Genomic DNA, 22,151 nt, shown 5'->3' with positions numbered 1-22,151 from the left:
GAAGAAGGGTCTAGCGAAACGATCGGTTATTTTCATTAAAATAATACAATTTAAATACATTTAATCTCAAACGCTCATCTTGCCTTACTCTCCCTAAACTCTGTGTATTCTGGCTCAAGACAGTTAGGGTATGTCGAAAAACTCCAATCGTATTTTCTCCCTCAACTTCAAATATCATTTCAAAATCATCCTACATCGCTGCAGAAGTACCGACCCTCTTTGAAAAGTGAACATGCAAAGAAGATCAAACACCCTTAACAAAAAAGGTAAAACAGCGATATAGGGCGATTTTGAAGTTGAGAGAGAACATGAGATGGGAGTTTTTCGACATACCCTAACTGTCATGAACCAGAAAAAACAGTCCAGGCAGAGTAAGACAAGACGAGCGTTTGACATTAAAAAGTGTATAAATTGTATTATTTTTATGAAAATAACTGATCGTTTTGATAGATAAGACCCTTCTTCCTCAGCTGAGATCCTTTACAACCGCATTTGGGATCGTTTGAAGCCGCATTTAAACTGTATTTTGGAAGTTCAAAATCGGGGGACAATATCACCATATCACCATATCAAAAAAAAAAAAAAAAAAATATATATATATATATATATATATATATAATTTTTTTTAATCAAAATAGAAAACATAGAAAATACAGAGATATATAACATATATTGCATTTCAGCCAGAAAATACAGAGATATGATTTTTTCACCATATCGCCCAGCCCTAATTTTAACTATTTTGTACTGGTGGAGCTGGGGAAGGTGGAGGGTTTTAGATGAACTCTGAAAGCTTGCTGCAAACTGCTGTAGTGAATGCTAACCAGTCATTTAAATGAAAAGCAACAAGCCCATTGGTTGCATATGCAACATGAACCAATCAGCTTGTGCCATGTAATGCTGTAAATATCACCAATTCGTGTTAACAACCAATCAGACTGTGCTGTCTACAGTTTCAATACAGAACTTGACATTTTTACTATCAGTTTTTTCTTCTGTTGTGTTTTATGAAAGCAAGTCATACAGGTTTTAAGTGGAATGAGGAAGAGTGAATAATATGAGAATCTGTGGCTGAAATATTCTTTTAATGTGAAAGACAAGGACATGGCTCTGTCCATTTACACAATGATTTATACTCTAGCATTGACACTGTGGCCATGGATGCTGTGCGCCCTGACAAAAGCAGTTTGTTTGTTTTCCCTTAGTTTAGTTTTTTTTTTCCCCTGAAAAAAGGGTGCTATATGTAGTTGGTAGTTTTTTTAATGTAATTTTTATGGGCTTTTTGCCCTTACTTTTGAAATCGCAAAGCAGGCAGAAAAAAATGGGAACGGGACGTGACACAGGCCAGACTCAAACCCGCATCCCTGCGAGCAAGACAACTGTTATGCCTTGTGAGCATGTGCACTACCCACTGTGTCAGTGTTCAGACTGGAGTTGCTAGTATCCGTATTGTCAGAGTAATAAGAAACACCTACAGATAACAGATAAAAGTGCTGTGACGCTCTGTCCCTGAAGCACAGCAGTTCTTGTAAGAACTGGGTTGAGGCTGCATTTACACATCAGCACAAGTTGTGCTCAAGGCAAAACCGGGTTTAGCGCTTCCCAACTGAAGGTGACATGATTGAACAATGGGGGGGAAAGTGAGTCAGGCAACAATGAGACAACAGATGGACAAAAAGACTCTGCTGATGAATGAGAACTGAGCTCATTCTGCATGTCCCCGATGACTGACTGATAGGCGGGATGCATCCAGAAGAGATCAGATCTGATCCGTTTGATGCAGTAAAGCATCATCAGCATTTCAGCACTTCAAATATTCACTCTTTCAAATCTTTGAAAAACAAGTACACACATATAGAACAAAAAGGTCTTTTCCAAAACTTAGTGAGGAGCTGTCTTGCTGTCAAAGTGACTGATTTGACATAGGCAGCATCTCTGAGCTATGGATAGTGAAGCATATTACTTAACTTAACAGTATAAAGTTTGAGCCCCAGTGGATGCAACTACTTATAAGAAACTGTATACATACATACATACATACATGCATACATACAATATGTATATATACAGTATATGTACAGTTGAGGTCAAAAGTTTACATCCCTCTTTCAGAATCATTAAAAATGTTAATTATTTTACCAAAATAAGAGAGATCATACAAAATGCATGTTATTGTTTATTTAGTACTGACCTGAATAAGATATTTCACATAAAATATGTTTACATATAGTCCACAAGAGAAAATAATAGTTGAATTTCTAAAAGTGACCCATTCATGTTTTACATCCCTTTGATTGCTTAATACTGTGTTCTTACCTGAATGATCCACAACTGTTATTTTATTTATTTATTTATTATTTTATTTTATTTTTTTGCTGTTCTTTAGAAAAATCCTTCTGGTCCCACAAATTCTTGGGTTTTCCAGCATTTTTGTGTGTTTTCAACAATGACTGTGTGATTTTGAGATCCATCTTTTCACACTGAGGACAACTGAGGGACTCATATACAGAAGGTTCAAATGCTCATTGATGCTCCAGAAGGAAAAACCATGCATTAAGACTTTAATACTTTTGAACAGAATGGAGATGTTTACTTTTTTCTTAATTTGCCTAAATATCATTTTTTTTAAATTTAGTACTGCCTTTCAGATGCTACAAAAGATACTTACATGTTTCTCAGAAGACAAAATAAGTTAAATTTACCCTGATCTTCAAATTTAAAAGTTTTCACCCCTTAATGCATCTTATTTTTCTTAATGCATCAGGGTTTTTTTCGTTATGGAGCTTCAGTGAGGGTTTGAACCTTCTGTAATAGTTGCATATGAGTCTCTCAGTTGTCCTCAGTGTGAAAAGATGGATCTCAAAATCATACAGTCATTGTTGGAAAGAGTTTAAATACACGAAAATGCTGGAAACTCGAAGAATTTGTACGACCTGAAGTGAGAACTAACATTATTAAATATGGCATTACAAGTGTATAAATAACTAATTTTTCTAAAGTGACACAGTTCAACAGCAGTACCAGCCATTAAAATTTAAGCAGAAGGCAGTATCTCTTATGTTTCCCATGAGCACATTAAGTTTTAAAGGAACGCTCCACTTTTTTGGAAAATAGGCTCATTTTCCAACTCCCCTAGAGTTAAACAGTTGAGTTTTACCGTTTTCAAATCCATTCAGCCGATCTCAGGGTCTGGCGGTTGCACTTTTAGCATAGCTTAGCATAGGTCATTGAATCAGATTACACTGTTAGCATCCCACTTAAAAATGACCAAAGAGTTTTGATATTTTTCCTATTTAAAAACTTGACACTTCTGTAGTTACATCATGTACTAAGACCGACGGAAAATGAAAAGTTGCGATTTTCTAGGCTGATATGGCTAGGAACTACACTCTCATTTCAGCGTAATCAAGGAAATTTGTTGCCGTACCATGAGTGCAGCAGGCGCAATGATATTACGCACACCTGAAAACTTCCATCAAAACTACCAAGGTGACCACCTGCTTGCACAGGGAGACTATTTTCAGGCACTATATCAAAATATCGAAACTTTTTGGTCATTTTTGAGCGAGATGCTAATGGTCTAATCAGATTCAATGATCTATGCTAAGCTATGCTAAAAGTGCTACCGCCAGACAGAATGGATTCGAAAACTGTAAAACTCAACTGTTTAACTCTAAGGGAGTTGGAAAATGAGTCTATTTTCAAAAAAAGTGGAGTGTTCCATTAACACCTGATAGTACACTGAAGGACAAAATTGTTTTGCGTCTCCATTGCGCAATTACATTGTTCACATTATAAATTCCACCTCTTGTTTTTGTGCGTGTTATGCATCTGCAAACAATCTAATGAATAAATAATGGTGTTAATGGGGAGTCTAATTAAAAAGCAAGTAAACAGCTCACACATTTAGATATCACTGCTTCATGTCATGTCAAAATCAATGAAAACACCTGAAATGACTTGTTAACCCAATCTGTGAGTTTTTTTTTTTTTTGTGAGCAGTCTTCTTAGTGAAATCAAAGATACATCTCTATGTCTGTGAGCATCATGGAGTGTTTACCAAGCTTTGATTATTGATGAGCCAATCTTCAAAAATAATGCGTTTATATATATGTGATGAGGCGTGAACACAGCGAAAACGTAAGCTACAGTAGATGGGGAACTGTAACAAACTTCAGATTTCATATATATATATATGAAATCTGAAGTTTGTTACTGTGTACTTACCAGTTATTATTTTGGAGTAAATCTTAAGAATGTTTTTTAAAACAAGTCTCAGTGGTGGTGTACCACCCAAAAATTAGGAATATGCAGTTGTTCTCACACTTAATTACATGTTCCATTAACAAGGCTTTACACTTTTTCTATCACCATATTTTCGCTAGCAAAACGAATATTCAAAAACAGAAACAACTGAATCATCTAGGCTTATTTTTATCCGTTCTGCACACACACACACTGTTAGCAGATGTTCACACACAGAAACAATAGTCTGCTTCCTGAACATACTGAAAATACTAGCAGAAGCTTCTGGCTTCCAACAGTTGCAGCCACCGATACTTTATTGAACCACACAAGAAGACGACGACAGGCCCATCCATCTAGAACTTCAGTATCCATGGCCAAGGGTCAGGGGATGCCTCCTACTCAATTAGTGTGTTGCAGATGGAGAAGCTGTATTCAGCATAACGTCTGATTAATAGTTTATTGAACACAGCTTGCAATTAAGCCACACTTGAATGAATCCCATTAATGCAGCTTGTTATTAACCTTTTCACTCATGTTTAATATCTCCTTTATTAAATGTTACAAAATGATATTTTTTTGATGTTATAAGGGGTTTTAACAATGGGTGAGGACACCCACTCCTGCAAGCATCTTCTGCAGATTTTAATTAGAGTTTTTTTTCTACCGTGATGGTACCCCATCATTAACAGAATTAAAAATCTGATGCGATGAGTCTTTGTAAACAGCTGGCTTTCAAAGGCCTCACTTTCATCTCTATCACTGAATCCATCCACCCCCCAATCATCCATCTATCCACACTTCCATACATCACACTGTGTTGTATTGGCATAGTTGTTGTTTTCCTGTCTTTTTTTGGTCGGTTTTCCTTTTTGTTTATCTCTCCTTTTTTTAACGACCCCAAGAAATGGTTACCATTCAGTGACTATCCTGCACTGTAATGTTAGAAGGATAATTCACCAAAAAATTACCCCATGATTTACTCACCGTCTGTATGTGACTTTCTTATTTCAGACAAATCCATTCGGAGTTATAGTAAAAAATGTACTGGCTTTTCCAGTCTTTATAATGGCAGTGAATTGGTGTTATTTGTCAACATACAGTCATGGCCAAAAATATCGGCACCCTTGCAATTTTGTCAGAAAATGCAACCCTTCTCTCAGAAAATTGTTGCAGTTGCAAATGTTTTGGTACTCACATTTTTTTTTTTTTTTTTTTTTTTACATTGGAACAACATTTAAAAACAGAGAAGAAAAGTAAAATCTGATACAATTCCACACAGAACCCCCCCAAAAAATGCACTGGACAAAAATGCTGGCACCCTTAACTTAATATTTGGTAGCACCCCCTTTGAAAAAAATAACTGAAATCAATGGCTTCCTGTATGAGGGTATAATAACAAAAATTAATTAATTAAATAAATAAATAAATAAACAATAAAAAAATGTTTGACTAATAGGGGTGGTATACTATACTTATTGTAATAATCCACTGTATTGTATAGATAGGTATAACATTTGATTACTGAGTAAGCCAAATACAAGTCTTTCTGATCTCACACACACACCGGTTTACTGTACAAATAAAATTTTTTACTGTTTGCATTTGTAGTACAAGCCTCTTTCCTTAGCTGAAGTATGCAAACCTTTTTGCCACATGCACTAGAAACTATTGAAAGTTAAATTTTCAAATGAAAATGGCAACATGATCATTTTGTAAAGTATGCGTTTATGTGCTTCATTTTCGCTGGAGGAAACAGCTGTGGTGTGATGAGGCGTGAACACAGCGAAAACGTAAGCTACAGTAGATGGGGAACTGATTGCTCCCCCCATGATATTTTATATACTGTATTTAAACTGCACAATCTATTGATAAACACAGAGCTTGTCCTTTGTTTTTTGCTCTGCGCCACCGCGGTCTGCAAATTGAAGAATGCGCTGAAAGAAAGACAGGGAGGAGCCGATCAAAGTCTGCCGCAATTTTCATATGAAATGAACGGGGAATTAGGCGATCACGAATTCGTGTGCAGGCTATAGCCTCCCTAAAATGGTCTAGAGACACCCATGACCATGAATGAGTTTCTTACACCTCTCTACTGGAATTTTGGACCACTCTTCTTTTGCAAACTGCTCCAGGTCATTCAGATTTGAAGGCTGCCTTCTCCCAACTGCTGGTTTGAGATCTGTCCACAGGTGTTCTATGGGATTCAGCCTTGTCATATAAGTTTTGGCAAACTCCAGTCTTGCTTTTTTATGCAGTGGTGTCCTCCTGGGTCTCCTACCACAGTGTCCCTTTTCATTCAGATGGTGACGGATAGTGCAAGCTGATACTGTTGTACCCTGTGTCTGCAGATCAGCTTGAATTTGTTCGGAAGTTAATCTGGGTTCTTTATCCACCATTCGAACAGTCCTTTGTTGTAATTTTTCATTAATTTTGCTCTTCTATCCACGTCCAGGGAGGTTAGCTACAGTGCCATGGGCTGTACACCTTTTGATGTTATTGCGCACAGTGAACATTAAGATCTCTGGAGATGTACTTGTGGCCTTGAGATTGTCTATGTTTTTCCACATTTTTTTCTCTCAAATCCACAGACAACTCTTTACACTTATTTCTTTTCTCCATGCTCAGTGTGACACACAACACAAAGGTTGAGTCAACTTTTCTCCATTTTCTCCATACTATATTGCCCACACCTCTTACTTGCTACAGGTGTGTCTAAATACAAATTACGGGAGCATCACATGCTTGAAAAGCAATTATTTTGACAAGGTGCCAATAATTTTGTATTGTTAATTAACACAATTATTTTTGTAATTAATTGCTGTTAAATTGTGTACATTTTATGATTTCAATTGATAAAACATGCTTTTTGATTAATATTTCTTAATTTAACAATTAAATCAGAGTCTAGAAAAATAATTTAAAAAAAGACCTGAATCCAGAAAAAAAAAAAATAAACCCGGGGGGAAAAAAATTCTGAATTTGGAAAAAAAAAAAAAACAAAAAAAAAAAAAACAGAATTTGGGTAAAAATAAATGGATTTCATAGGGCCCTATTTTTAGGAGCCCTCCAAAACAATAACATTTCTACTATACAGTAATGACATGTTTGCAGTGTATTGTATGTGTTACTGTTAAAAGTATTTATTTACTTATTGAATAAATGTAAATAAACTCAGAGTGAAAAGAAATATGTATTTTTTATTTTAATAATCATCATACTGGTTTATATGATCATATATTTTCTTAACCTCTTAAGGCCCAAACAGTTTTTTTACATGCATTTTTTATTTCTCTTTGCTATTTGGGCTTATTGGAACCTAATTAGAATAAAACCTAAGTATCATCTTTTGATATGATGTACTTTTAGAGAAAAATAATGTCCATATATGTGGATTTATGGTCCGAATTTCCATAAAACACAATGAAGTCACCTTTGTGTAATAGAATGAAAAACTCTTTATTTCTGCCTTGAACACAGCAGTTTTTTTTCCTGACTGTTTTTAATGCATTAATAACACATGCACACATATTTTTTGCACATGCTTTGACTATCAGAGAGTAAAAACAACATTTTTGCCCATTTTGGACAGTTAAAAATAGTGTTTGGGACATTTGATATGCTGCAAAACAGTTGCAGGATGACACTGTATGTCTGTAACAAAATATAAAACATTCAAAGCATTTTAAATAGCCACTCTTGCATTAGGCTACTAATGTGTTTTGAACATCATAGTGAAAAAAAGAAAAAACAGTAGCTCATGTGACATTTTGCATTGGTAATGTAAAAAAGGAAACATGTTAAAGGCTGCGATAACTGAGCACTGAAGGACAAGGCCTGCTTACAGAGGCCCAGAGGTCACCTGATTGATTGACCTTCACAGAGTCAGAGAACATGGAGGAACCAAGGAACATATACACAACTTGAGAATCACTGCCATCACTTATGTGTGAAAGGCTGAGTAACAGTTGCGCTCGGTTTGCAAGCACAAGAACACTTTGCAGGTCATACAACGCACTCGGGTTCTTCCAGTGCAGCCTAGTTGTCTGCAGCGCATTGCATTTTTCAGGCCGATCATCTCTGGGAGGTGGGCATTAGCCCTCCTGCGGACCGAGACATGGGGCAACTCTGTCACATGACGTTTCACTCCCTGGTTTGAATCTTCTTCCTCTGTCGAAAGGTCTGCATCTGCACCGTGATGCTGGGCCAAGAGGATCGTAGCCACTTCCATGCGGAACTGAAGGAACTGGATGGGTCTTGTCTTTGGTCCAGCACATATTGCATGGTCTTTTCGGTAGAGTAGCCAGCTGTTGGCTAAAGCCAGATCCGTGAAGTGCATTACCATCCGCATTGTCCACTTCTTAGTACGGGTGCTCATGCGATAGTAACTTATCATTCTATCCATCAAATCAACTCCACCCATCTTGTTGTTGTACTCACGGATAATGCTTGGTCGCGAGACAGTGACATATTGTTTCATTTTCTTGTCCCAGCGCTGGCAGGTGTCTTCTGGCTGTGTACCATGAACAACAGACATCAGCAATACTGGTTTGTTGTCGTACCACTTCACTACACACAACTTTCCATCTTCAGCGGAAACTTCTGATGAGGTACCTCTTCCTGCGTTTTTCATGGCTTTGTCACTGGGTAACTTATGCTTCGCTCCAGCGAGTCGGTTCTTCATTATTGTACCAGTCATGTACAGCTCTTTCCCCATCATTCGTTGCGCACCTTTAATGGTGGTGAAGAACCGGTCACAATACACCTTTGTGCCGCGATGCAGAGTTTGGCACAGACGCTCGATGACTAAGCTTCCTAAACCCAGGCCCTCTGGTTCTTCAACCTTCCCAATCAGTGAACCTGTGCCTTGATACAGCTCAAAGTCAAGCACAATGCCATCTGCTGTAGCACAAACAAAGTTCTTTATGCCAACTGGGTTTGGCTTCATTGGCAGATATTGTCTGTACGGACAGGCTCCTGTGAAAGGAATCATCTGCTCATCAATAGATGCGCAATCAGGTCGATTCAGAGACAAGCAGCCTTGCAGAATCCGATCCAGAAAAGGCCTCACCTTCCAGAATTTGTCCGACATTCTCAGGTCTTCTGGCACATCATGATCAATAACCACTTTTATTGCTCCCCTCAGTTTGAAGAATCTGGCACGTGTGAATTTGTCAGTGATGGCAGTGATTTTCAAGGCTTTGGACCAGTACATCCTAATGGTTGGGTATCGGATGCAGGACATCAAAATACAGGCACCAAAAAAGTGGTAAATCTCATCTGTCGTCATGTTAAGTGGCTCCCCACTCTTAGACAGTGACATAATATTAGAGCATTCTGCAATCGTCATCATCAAATCTCTATCTATGTACTGTTCAAAATAGTCTAGTGGGGTCCAGCCATGTCTGTCTAGATCAGTTTCGTCCTGATGCTGATACTCTGCCAGGTTTGGCGTCAATGGAGTAGCCTTCCAGCGTAGTCCACGTCCTGCACAACCAGAATCAGAATAAAAATAGTATTTATTGTAGGAAGTTACATTTTTACCCATGTAAGCAATTGAGGTGTATTGGTGCATAAAATACTTGAATCTGTGTGGAAGTTTATATGAAATTTGAAGATTTACCCTCAAGGTGTGAAGGCCAAAAATAATAACAAGTACCTTGTTCAGAGTCTCCCTTTTTCTTTTTTTTTGTTTGTCTTGGTCTTGGTCTTGACTCTTCCAAGTCATCTTCTGAGCTATCAGCCTCAATCTCTTGACTTTGACGGCGACGTCTGAGAGTGCGGGATGAACCTGAACCTGTACCTGTACCTGTGCCTGTGCCTGTACCTGTCTCTTTCCCTGTCCATGAACCTGTCAACAAGTTTTGTAAATAAGCATTTTGCTTCCAATCCTTCACATAGCCCTAAGGCCCTAACTGCATAAAATAAACAAATATCTGCTGGGTCTTGGCTAACCATTATCTGCACTATCTGCATGTTTGCGTCCTCTGCTGTGGTCAGTGGGCTCAGGAATGGGGTCCTCATCATCACTACTGTCCTCACTGCTGCTTTCCTCCTGTGGTGATGGTTGGTAATTGCCATCCAGGATGGGATCATCGTTGTCAGACACGTCCAAATCGGAGTTGTCTCCATCAATTAACTCAAGTAGCTCCAATGCTCTTTGCAAAGAAAAACGCTCTGGAAATAGAAACATGAAATTAATTTGTATTTGATTTTATCATTTATGTATGTAGGTTTGCATTATTTATTCCAATGGGATAATATGCAAGCTAATTTACATTTGCACATTTTTACTAGCATATTGCATTTTTACTAACATTTTCAACCCAACTAATTTAAGTATGTATGTATGTATTTAGTGATTTAATTGTTATTTATTTTACAGCTTTTTAGCTGCATCAGAGCTAGCTTTTTTCTCATTTTACATGTGTGCATGTTTACTAGCATATTAGCTGTTTCGAGGAGCATCAGTCCATAAGTACACATACGTGTACTTCATGTTTAGAGACCTACAAAGATTTAGTGATTTAATTATTATTTATTTTATTGGGACCATGTACAGCTTTTTAGCTGCATCAAAGCTAGCTTTTTTCCCATTTTACATGTGTGCATGTTTACTAGCATATTAGCTGTTTCGAGGAGCATCAGTCCATAAGTACACATACGTGTACTTCATGTTTAGAGACCTACAAAGATGCTAGTTTTACACTTTTTTTTTCAAATTTGCATGTCATGACAAATATACAAGGCTTTTATAAATATCTAAATCAGAATAAGCCATGAAATATGACTGAACTTCTTACCTGGTCGACGTTTGTGTATGGCGCTACCGCTTGAATCTTCCCTTGTGTTCGCCGCCATTTTGAATTTTGACCGTAGTGTGTTATAAACTTCTGACACCACCAGATGGCAGTGTAAGTACCCCCATACGTGTCCATAACACCACCAATTCAGCAGTGAATACAATTGTGGACATAAGAGCTAAAATGTGCTGTCCACGTATGTGGCCACTAAGCCCTAGGAGGTTAAACAGTATGAATGGATTTTTTCACATGAAAATAGCTGCCTTTATATTTTAGAAAGGGGGGCCCTTACCTGGTGGTCATTGTATTTGCATTTGTTTTTCTCCTTGCTTTTGGTATTTTTGATATTAGTTTTAGGCGGCATCAGGGTGAGAACGCGTTCTCTTCCTTGGCAGGACTTTATTGGTTAAAAATTTCTGTCTCCTACGTACAACATGAGTCATGGATATTTTAGTACATTTTAAATGCGTCTGCTGGAGTGCTAAAAGTTTATTTTACCAAGTTTTAGAAATGTACCACATATAGACGGCCTCAAAGCTAGCAAACATGGCATATAAGCTACAAAACTTAAGTTTTGATTTTATACGATGTTTAATTATGAATAAAACCGTCTCATGTTGTAAATCAGCCTGTTTGTGTATAGGAGAGACATGATTTTATTAGTTTCTGCTTTTTAACTGTGAATTTATATGACTCACTCAAGCCTTAGATTAATGCCTGTCGTCAGTAATGACTGCTGTACTCCTATGTGTATACGTGTGAGTGTTTGCTTGTCTTTACAGCTGTCCAACACACCCCCAGAACACTGACAGGAAGTGGTCTCTCAGTATGACTTCTAACAGCGTGACAGGCTCAACATATGGAGTGAATCTTTCTGCTAATTTATTTCACTGCTAATATTTCATTACTTGACATCACTGAATTATTTAAGCTCAGACCACGAGACTGATGCAGATTTGTTTGGATTTAGAAGTGTGAATCAGAAACTGGTCCGTCACCAAGCTCTGTATGTGTCAAACAGAAAGATGCACTGAAGACATGTTGACAGAATTATAAATGTGAACAGCTAATTTAAATATGAGATTGTGTACAAGTAATAAAACAGAAGAAGGAAATTATAGCAGGGCTATAAAAAGACTATAAATTATGATGGTTAGAGAATAGAGCATAAAATGAATCAATCTTTTGTTGTCAAGACAGTAAATAAGTTGGCAGGGCAAGTAAAAATCATAACTACTTGCCAGCAGAAAATAAGCCTTTATATTGTGCCTTATACTTCATAAAATTATATGATTGTCATCTCCACTGACTGTTTTACATAAGCTCCATTAGGCCTTTTTGTGACTTAATCTAGACATTTTAAGCAGGTTATAGCTACACTTTAGAGTTTGGTGTCTGTTTTGTGTAGCTTAATTATCGTTTGAAAGTAAATGTGGCTCTTTTGTCCTAATGTATTTCCGCAGAGATCTGTGTAACACTCCCAAATACCATTTTGTAAATGATATCTATTGCTAAAAGAAATACTCGCTATAGACCTTAGTCAAGATAGATGTCATATTAATCTTAACGCAGATGAAAACAAGGCTGTGAGGAACAGACTTCCATTCTCTACATGTATTTTTGTTTTCGTCTAATGAAAGTTGGGTAGCACTTTAAGGTAACACTTTAGTGACCTATTCCCACTGTTAACTATCTATAGCATGCATATTACTAGCATATTGACTGTTTTTTAGTACTTATAAAGCACATATTCTGCATATTCTGCATGTTGCTTGTTAACTAACTATTAACAAGCAACAAATTAAGAGTTTATTAAATCTGAAGTCATTAAATCTTAGATTTTAAAATAACGTGAGACCCACTTTGATTTAGGGACCAGATTTAGGGACCAATTCTCATTACAAGTTGCTTATTAATATGCACATCATATTGGTTGTTTATTAGTACTTACAGTATAAAGCACAAATGAATGCCTTATTTTGCATGACCATATTTTAGATCCCTTGATCCTACCCTGTTTAATTTAACAACTACCTTGCAAATAATAAGCAGCATATTAGGAGTTTACTGAGGCAACAGTTGTAGTTAATAGTTAGTTAAAGGAGTAGTTCACATCCAGAACAAAGATTTACAGATAATGTACTCACCCCGTTGTCATCCAGAGATGTTCATGTCTTTCTTTCCTCAGTCATAAAGAAATTATGGTTTTTAAGGAAAACATTTCAGGAATTATCTCCATATAGTGGACTTCAATGGTGCCCATGAAGATATAACTGACTGTGTTTTTATAACTTATGTGTGTTTTTAACGTAAACTTGTGTGTATTTGACAGTTTAAGCACAATAAGACATAAAAGAGAACTTAGTTTAGTACTCACATACCATGTGACAGTCACTTTCTTTGCACGTGTTTCGAATGTGTGTGCCCAAAAACATATATCAGACGTTTAAACTGATATGGCCTTAAAACGTGTGATTTCAACACAATAGACATGATAATCAAAACCAAACAGATGTTTTTTTTGGCAAAGCATCTGAGGTACGAGCTGTAAAGGCACTGCCCTGTTCTGGAAAAGGGGGCAGGGAATAGCAGCTCATTTGCATTTAAAGAGACATGCACGAAAACAGCATGTTTCTGCTTCCACTCAAAATAGGTATTTTCAAAATGATATAATAAATGATCTGTGGGGTATTTTGAGCTGTCAATGGCTGTCAAACAAAATGATATTCAAACTCATATTATCCACTTTTAAAGGGGTCATCGGATGCCCGTTTTCCACAAGTTGATATGATTCTTTAGTCGCGTTTAGCCACGTTTAGCCGCTAAACTTCCTAACTACCACGTTATAAGAAAAAGCGATCGCAAAGATTCATAAAAAAACGCTTATACTCACTTCTGCTGTAAGTGAAGCTGGATCATGAATGATTTGCGCGAACATAGACGGATATATGTAGATCGGGAGGCGCATTCCATTCACAAACAAACGTAATCTACTGCATCTTCAGCGGCTCAGATGTCGGGAGTAAATGACGACCACTATGTTCATTATTACATCCAACAACACAACACCTCAATCGCTCAATTGGAGATATTCTTGTCTAACTTACATCCCTGCTCTGGCATCAAAACATGGAAAGTTACTGGACTGTGACTGGTCTAAGGTAAGAGCTCATATCAATCAACTATTGTGGGAGCTGCCTCTGTCGGTGTGACGGCACAACGACAGGCATCTGAGAACGGCTCGATTTGAAAAAGGGGATATTATTTTTACAGATTAATTAAAAACCACTGCATGGATTTTTATCATTATAGGGTAGATTTGTACATACACTGCCAACACACATTAATGTTCAAACAACATGAAAAAGTGAACTTAGCATCTGATGACCCCTTTAACATTAAATAAAGGACATAATCAGTATGTGAGATTATCATTGTCATAGTTTGCATGCTGTTGTTCCAGCTGTGAGGTAGAGGCCATTTGCAAAATAGAATCCCCTGTCGATCATTGTGTATCGCCGTCAAGGCTGGTTAGGACAAAAACTCTGGTTAACATGTAAAAAAGGTAACTCACAAATTGCATGTTCTGGCATCCCATATGGTTAGGACATGTTCGATTGGGGAATCTTAAGATTATAACCATTGCACATCCCCACCCCCCAAAATGTGTGCCTTGGCACTGATTCTGTTAAGAACCACTGCAAAATAATATTCTGGAAACCCTGTTTATGTTTTGTATAGAGCCACAGCAGAAAGGTTGTCACTTCACGCTTTATTTGCTCCTGCTGTTGCAGTAATGCTGCTTCTTCACTTACATGCTGCTTGTGCAAATGGTATAAAATGAGCCTTTATGATAAAATTTCAGTAGAGGTGAGGCTGCAGTTGTAGTTGTGTGAGGAGGAGGGCTTTCGACTGGCTCAGCATTAGCAGAGGTAATGATGCAGCGTTCTGCCGTTTGTTTGAGTGAGAGTCCTGACCTCACAGCTTGGGTCCTTTGAGACTCCTCTGCCCCGTTAGCGTAAGCCAACTCAGCACATCCAATGCTCAGCCCCCACCACACAGAGAGAGTGACTAAGTGGAAGATAGAGATAGGAGAGGAGAGAGAGGAGAAAAAAATCTAGCACATGCACTTTTCCCCAAGTCCTACCTTAGTCTCTGCCGTGCCTCTTAATCCTCTGCGTCAACCCTGACTTGCATTCCAGGCACGCTTTGAAGAGAGGGGAATGTGTGGTGTAACCTCTGCAGGTAATCATGGAGGAAGATGAGGGAAAAGTGCAACCCTTAGGCGATTCTAGACCTTATTTAGGGGGACTGTCTTTCTTCGCAGCCCCCCTAAATCTGCGATTAACACAGCTGTCAGCACCCTTAAAAATCTGACTAGGCGATCTCGCTTCATGTTTGCTGAAAACAGCAGCTACAGAGAGTTATCTTGGGGTATTTCGCTCTGAATCCTCCTCTTATCAGTCTTTTAAAAGTTTAAAGTTTATTAGATTAAGTATTATCTTTCCCTCTTGTGAAAGGCGGGTAAGCGTAGGCAAGAGCAGCACCATTCTGGCTAAATCACAAAAGAAAGTGCAACCAAATATACAGCTGTCACTGATATGTATCTACTGATGAACAGATGCTGTTTTAATTGGTTTATTAAAAAATGTCATTCGAGCAAGATTTGAACTTGCGACCTCTCACTTTTAAAGATGAAATATTCTTCTGGGCAGCAGCATTTGATATTCAGACAAGAGGCTGAGGCCCACAAGGCTAAAATAGTAAAGTCACTACTTGTACAGCAACATGAATAGCTATTAGATGTTTAAAAAGTATAAGACTATCAGTTGGTTTTAAAAATGTAATCAAATTAATTACAGGTAAATGCCTCAGATTAAGGCATTACTTCTACTTTATTAAATCTAAATATATTGTTTTTCATATAATTTATTGACATACAAGTTGGTAAGATTTTAAGGTTTTTGAAAGAAGTCTCTTATGCTCATCAAGGCATTTTTTTTAATCAAAAATACAGAAAAAAGTCATGTTTCGAAATTATTACTATTTTAAATAACTGTTTATTTTTTAATATATTTTAAAATCGCTGTCATGGCAAAGCTGGAGTGACTTCAAGATCATTCTAATATATTTATTTTATACTCAAGACATTTCTTCTCATTATCAGTGTTGAAAACAATTGTGCTATTTAATATTTTTTGTGGAAACCTTGATACTTTTTTCAGGATTCTTTAAAAAATGGAGGGTTACAATCACTTGCCCTTTCTGGCTAATGCTGCTTTGCCACTGAAGACCTTACATTCATTAATCTTGTATTGTATTTTTCTGCTATGTGAATTTACTCCCCCCCTCCCCCCCTTTTCTGTGATGTATTCAATGTTATTGTTGCAAATTCTGCAAGCTAATATTATCTAGCTAGATTTTGTCAAAATTGACTTGTGATAATCAATGAAGCATCAGTATGTTTGGACTGAAAACTACACACAGTACTAAAATTCAGTAATGTTTTGTAGAATATGCCATTGTTTTCCTGTAAAAGTGTGTTTTGGATTTTATAGAATTTCCAGCTTCTTGGGAAAAAAAAACTGTACATTTTTGTAATTCATATTAAACTGTTTTAGTAAAACTTAACATTTTAATGCTACCTGATCTCATGATGAAAACATACCTGTGGGAACGTTTTTGCAAGACGAAAAATTGTACCAGTAAGTACATATCACTGCAGTTTCCAACAGAAATTAACACTAGAAGTAAAACAGTGAGCATTCGTTTTCATACACAGTTATGATCATAGCTCCATATCTTTTGCTTTCTGGTATTGACCCTTGCCAGATTACTACTCCCCTAGTATTGATAGGTTTAGGGTTAGGTGTGGGGGTGAGGTTAGGATTAGGCAATCATGTACTGATTTCAACAAGGGGGGCGCAACACTGATCATAACAAGCTTGCTTGGTAGCTCAGCAAGCACGCAATTGGACTTAGGATGTAAAATCCTTGGGTACGAATCCCATGAAAAACATGACTAATGTTAAAAGAGCTGAAAGATGAGAGATTGAAAAACAAGCTAAAACGGCATGCTTGTGATTATGGTTTTATGTCACATTCACTTTTCTTCATACTAACGGGTAGGTTTAGGTGTAGTGCAGATGGTGCGTTATTTTAAAACGTCATGGAACGTTAGAGTTATAGCACCACTCAGTGGATATTTTGAGTCAGAACTGCGGTGATTCATACAAAACCAAAGTCACACAAAATGTACCAAATATACGTTCCCAGAAAAAAAAAAAAAAAAAAAAAAAAAAAAAAACGGAACTCTCTTTTAACATCACTCAGTGGACATTTCATATTGAATATGTCATGAAATGTACATGGCGTCTTGAAAAATGTTCCCACAGGTATGTTTTTGTCATGAGATCAGGTTATTTTAATGAGAATATATTGTAGCCAAGAACAATGTTTGTGTATTTCACATCTCAAGAAAGGTTGTTCATTTAATTTTCAATTCAAATTTATTTGTAAATGCACATCATGCATTGCTGAAATGTATTGTGGATCTGTCGAGTCACACCACTGCCGTTGCTCATGACAGAAGTTGAAAACGCCTTATGCAAATATTTATGCATTACCAAGTCGCGTTCATGGAAAAAAATAAAAATTCAGACACACCCTCTGACAAGCATTAGCACTGACATGTGAAGAGGGTGTTATTCAGCTGCTTGAGGTACGTATTGTGGCTGTTCAGAATTCAAATATCTGGGTAGTGTCGCTAAAAATTAATGCTTTATTGTGCTGGAAATAACCCCTACCTCTTTACTGCCTCTAGTGTTCATTTCAACTGGAAACTGCAGTGATTCTTATATATAGATACAGATTTTTTTTTCAAGTTTTGCAGAAATATAGTGGCATGTATTTCCAATGAGCCTATGTTGTAAAAACTTATGTTGTTATCGATCCAAGGCTGGTGTCATCTGAAGTATTTGCCAAAAGATTAGCGTCATCTGAAGTCTTCGTAAGTGCTGAAGTCTTTTGAAATCTTTGCAAAAGCTGAAAGCCAAGAAACAAGAAATCAAAAAGAGAATAATTAGCGCAGTTAGTATGCAAATGCAATTTAAATTTGGAAAACATTCTGTGAGAGTATGTAATGTGTGAACAACTTCTGCCTCGTCCTTTGCCGTCTGTTCTTGGTGAGTGTGGTTTGGTGAAGCTGGTTGCCTGTAGTAGCAGCATCTGGGGCCATGCTGACTGTGAACATGCGACAACGAAGGTGATACTTCAGGTTTGATTTGCTCAGATGGTAGAAAAATGCATTATACCTACGGTTCAGGGGGCATGATTAAATGCATTAATTAATCACACCAAATTAACATGTTAAATTGACAAGCTTCTAAATGAATATGTACAAGACTTACAGAGAAAAAGGAGAGAGCGAGAGAGAGAAATGCATCAGGAAAGGTTGTGGGCACAGCTTCTATCATCAACATCTCTTCAAATGTTTTTCAAATTATCACATCATTTCAGCCCAATCTATTTTCATTCCACTCTAAAATTAAAACCTTCAAATCTGAAGCTAGTGTGATTTTTTTTTTTCGTACTTACACATATAGCAAGCCCTCCAACTTCACAAGTTTCTTTATTGCAAGTTGATATGTTCACTGACAAGTCTTTTATAGACTTAAACATATGTAGTTGCACTCACCTTTGATGTTCCTTGTCAGCAATACCTATGTTCATTAACGTTTATTAAACATTTCACCTATGTTCTCCAAGTCCACCAGATGAAAGACAAGTGTTTGCAAGTAACTGGTGTGCATGTTTGTTGTGATGAATGTGTGTGACAGGGTTTGACCCTACTATGTCGCACTGCCGCTCACACTGGTTGAGATCGATGGAAGCGTTTGACGAACGCCCCTCAGCCGTGACATGCTTGGAAAGAGGATATTCTCTGTCCTTCTCATTAAAGTGCAAAATGACTTGACATTTACATGCAGATTGGGTGCCGGCTGCCGCCTTGCAACAGATAACATTATTTTAGAAGAAGGTTAGGGGAAAGTGACAGTGTGTATGTGAGCGATTGTATGCGTGTGTGTGTGGGAGGGGTATTTTAAAGAGAGAGGGTGAAATTATTGAACAGTTACTTGAGCTTGGGGGGTGGGATGGGGGCTGACTATGATGAATAAGTTTTATTGGGTGTTTTTTTCTAGTTTTGTCTTTTCTATAAGTTTGTTTCATTTTTGTGCTGTCACTTTAATGATCCAGATTGTGTTTGTAGCATATGTCGTTCCATTTTGTAAGAGTATTATGCGCGTTATGGCTTAAAAAAAAAAAGGAAAATGTGTTTTCCAAACAAAGTTAAATTGCATATCATATGTAAAAGAGTTAAATGTATTTTAGAATAGTATTAATTACATCAAAACTCTGAATAACTTTTTTTTTTTTTTTTGATTCTGGCGGTTTTGTTACGTTTTTTTTTCCTAATCATGCTTTATATTAAAGGGGTCATCAGATGCAAAACTCACTTTTACATGTTGTTTGAACATAAATTTGTTTAAAATGTTGCCAGTGTGTGTACACAACCACCCTATATTGATAATTTCCACCCAGTGATATTTTTGTAATCTTTATAAGAAATATCCCCTTTTTCAAATCAAGCCATTCTCAGCTTCTTGTCGGTGTGAGGCCGCTCCCACGATAGTTGATTGACATGACCGTCTTACCTCAGACTCGCCCTGACTGAGCTGTAACAGTCCAACTCCAACCGCCATTGTGTCTACTTCGGTACAGAGGAAGACAAGAATGTCTCCGATTGAGCGATTGTGGTGTTCTGTTGTTGGATGTAATAATGATCATAGCAGTCATCATTTACTCCTGACATCTGAGCATCTATGTCTGCGCAAATCATTCGTGATGCAGCTTCACCTACAGCAAAAGTGAGTATATGGGTTTTTATGCATCTTTGCAAATTGCCTTTCTTAATAATGTGCTAGTTAGCAAGTTTACCGGCTAAACGTGGCTAAATGCGGCTAACGTAAACAGACCGGCTCGTCATCCCACAGAAGAGAGGGGCGGGCTGAGCAGAGCTCATTAGCATTTAAAGGAACATGCAATAGAATAGCTCGCTCTGAACAGGGCTGATTTTTACAAGGTTAAAAGGGTGTTTTTTAACACTACCACTGAGAAATTTTAACCAAAGCATGTTGTAGACTTCTTATTAAGACCCTAAAGAATCATATCAGATTGTGGAAAATGGACAACCGATAACCCCTTTAATCATCATGCATGATACAGTTTCAGACCAACTGCATTTTAATTACGATCCAAACATGCATGAGCAGTTTTTGATGTAAATTAAATTGTATAATTTCCAAATTTAAAGCAAAAGCAGAATGGTCAGACTGACAGAATAAGACGCAAATTCACTCTCTGACAGCAGGTGGCACTTATGGAACGGCAGTGACTGCTGTAAACAAAGCAGAGTTACCTTTTTTAAATACTACATTAATATGCATTATACAGAGGTGAGATGAAAAGAAAATTCCATCTAAACTTTTTGGAAGTCCTCTCAAAGATATATTCATACACTCTCAGAAAAAAAGGTACAGTTCTGACACTGGGGCGGAACCCTGGAGTACAAAAGTAAAAAGGTAAAAATATGTACTTTTAAAGTACTAATATGTACCGTTTAGGAGTAGGTAAGGTACAAAGATGTACCTTTTTTTACTTTTGTATCTGACAGAACTGTACCTTTTTTTTTTTTTTTCTGACAGTGTATAAACATCTCACCTCCAGTTCAGTATTTAGAATTTTCTTCCAATATTTCACGCATTGTGAACAGTGAGCTTGATTTGCCTGCTACAGTATTTTCTCCTCTTTGCATTCTTCTTCATCGTCTCTGGCACCAGTTAATGGCTGGTTTATTTGCCCAGTTAAAGATTTAATTGTGTGTTATTAATAGTTCTAAAAGTTTTTCAACCGTTAGTCAGAAGTGTACGCAGTTAACATGGATCTCCTCTTAATTAATGTCGCTGCAGATGTTTGTACCGGTATGCCATTTAAAAAAAAAAAAATCATATTGGTTTTCAAAATCAATTCAAACCGGGTTAAAGTTTGAACTGGTATATTGTTCAGCGCTCCTTTGATCATGTATTTTGATTTGAACGTTGTCATATGAGCAACAGTCAGTAAATCGACTAATTCAAATCATTAATGCACAAGGCTGTTTCATTGTCTAAGCTGTTTAATTTATCTTTTCAAATAGGTTTAAAAACTCATTAAAAAGTCTTTTTTTCTTTTGATTGGACATCCAAACTCACTTTGCGTTTGTTATGTGTGTGGTAAACACTGTTGCACACAGATGATATCTGACAAAACCACATATAGATGTGCACAAAGTGGGGTGCACTGTATGTGTTGGATACTGTGTGTGTGTGTGTGTCCAAGTAAACGTATCACAGCAATTTTACTCTTTGTAAGTAATCTCCTTGGCATGTGGTGGAGGCTCATTTGCCCAATGAGGCATGTTTGCTTCTTGGCAATAGTAAATCGAGATCTGAATCTATCACACTGAGAATGAGGATCAAGCCCTTGTCAGAGAGGTGAATGGCTCCACAGAGAGCCCTATAAATCCAGAGCACTGGGGGCGGAGAGGTGGGACAGCACCTGTCAGATCAATCTGAGGTCAAATGGTGATGCATGGCCCTCAAAGACATTCACATTATATAATTATATGACAGTGAACTGTTCTTGTGCTGTGTATACGACTGACACAGACCTATCAACTGATTCTACGGATACCGTATCTCATAATGTCACTACTCTCTGGTGCTCATACAGCATGAAATTGTATTTAACTTTACTTGTGTGTGTGGTTTTGAGTGCTTTAGTATGACAGTGCAAGATTGGCCTGTGATATTTTAGCCTTAGTAGATGAGTTCAGTGCATGATGGGAAAAGAGAGAGAGAGAGAGAGAGAGAAAGCAGGCAAGACACTCTCACTTGGTCACACTGACAAGTCCCAGCATTCCCCTCGACGCACATACAAACCGGTACGAAAGTGTGTGTTTTTGTCCTTGAGTGGACACAAACGGCAGCGAGGAAAATTGTTGCT

The 22,151-nt window shown here is 37.4% G+C and overlaps 1 protein-coding gene across 1 annotated transcript; it reads right to left on the bottom strand.

Moving 5' to 3' along the window:
• Positions 1-8,188: 8,188 nt before the first annotated feature.
• Positions 8,189-9,535, bottom strand: LOC127166560 (piggyBac transposable element-derived protein 3). Its single transcript, XM_051111931.1, has one exon. It carries the CDS (start codon positions 9,533-9,535, stop codon positions 8,189-8,191), a length of 1,347 nt encoding a protein of 448 aa, XP_050967888.1.
• Positions 9,536-22,151: the final 12,616 nt, after the last annotated feature.

Source organism: Labeo rohita, chromosome 1, assembly GCF_022985175.1.
Source record: "Labeo rohita strain BAU-BD-2019 chromosome 1, IGBB_LRoh.1.0, whole genome shotgun sequence".
Taxonomy (NCBI): domain Eukaryota; kingdom Metazoa; phylum Chordata; class Actinopteri; order Cypriniformes; family Cyprinidae; genus Labeo; species Labeo rohita.
Note: the sequence above shows the minus strand (reverse complement) of the source record. Positions and strands in the feature narration are given on the sequence as shown.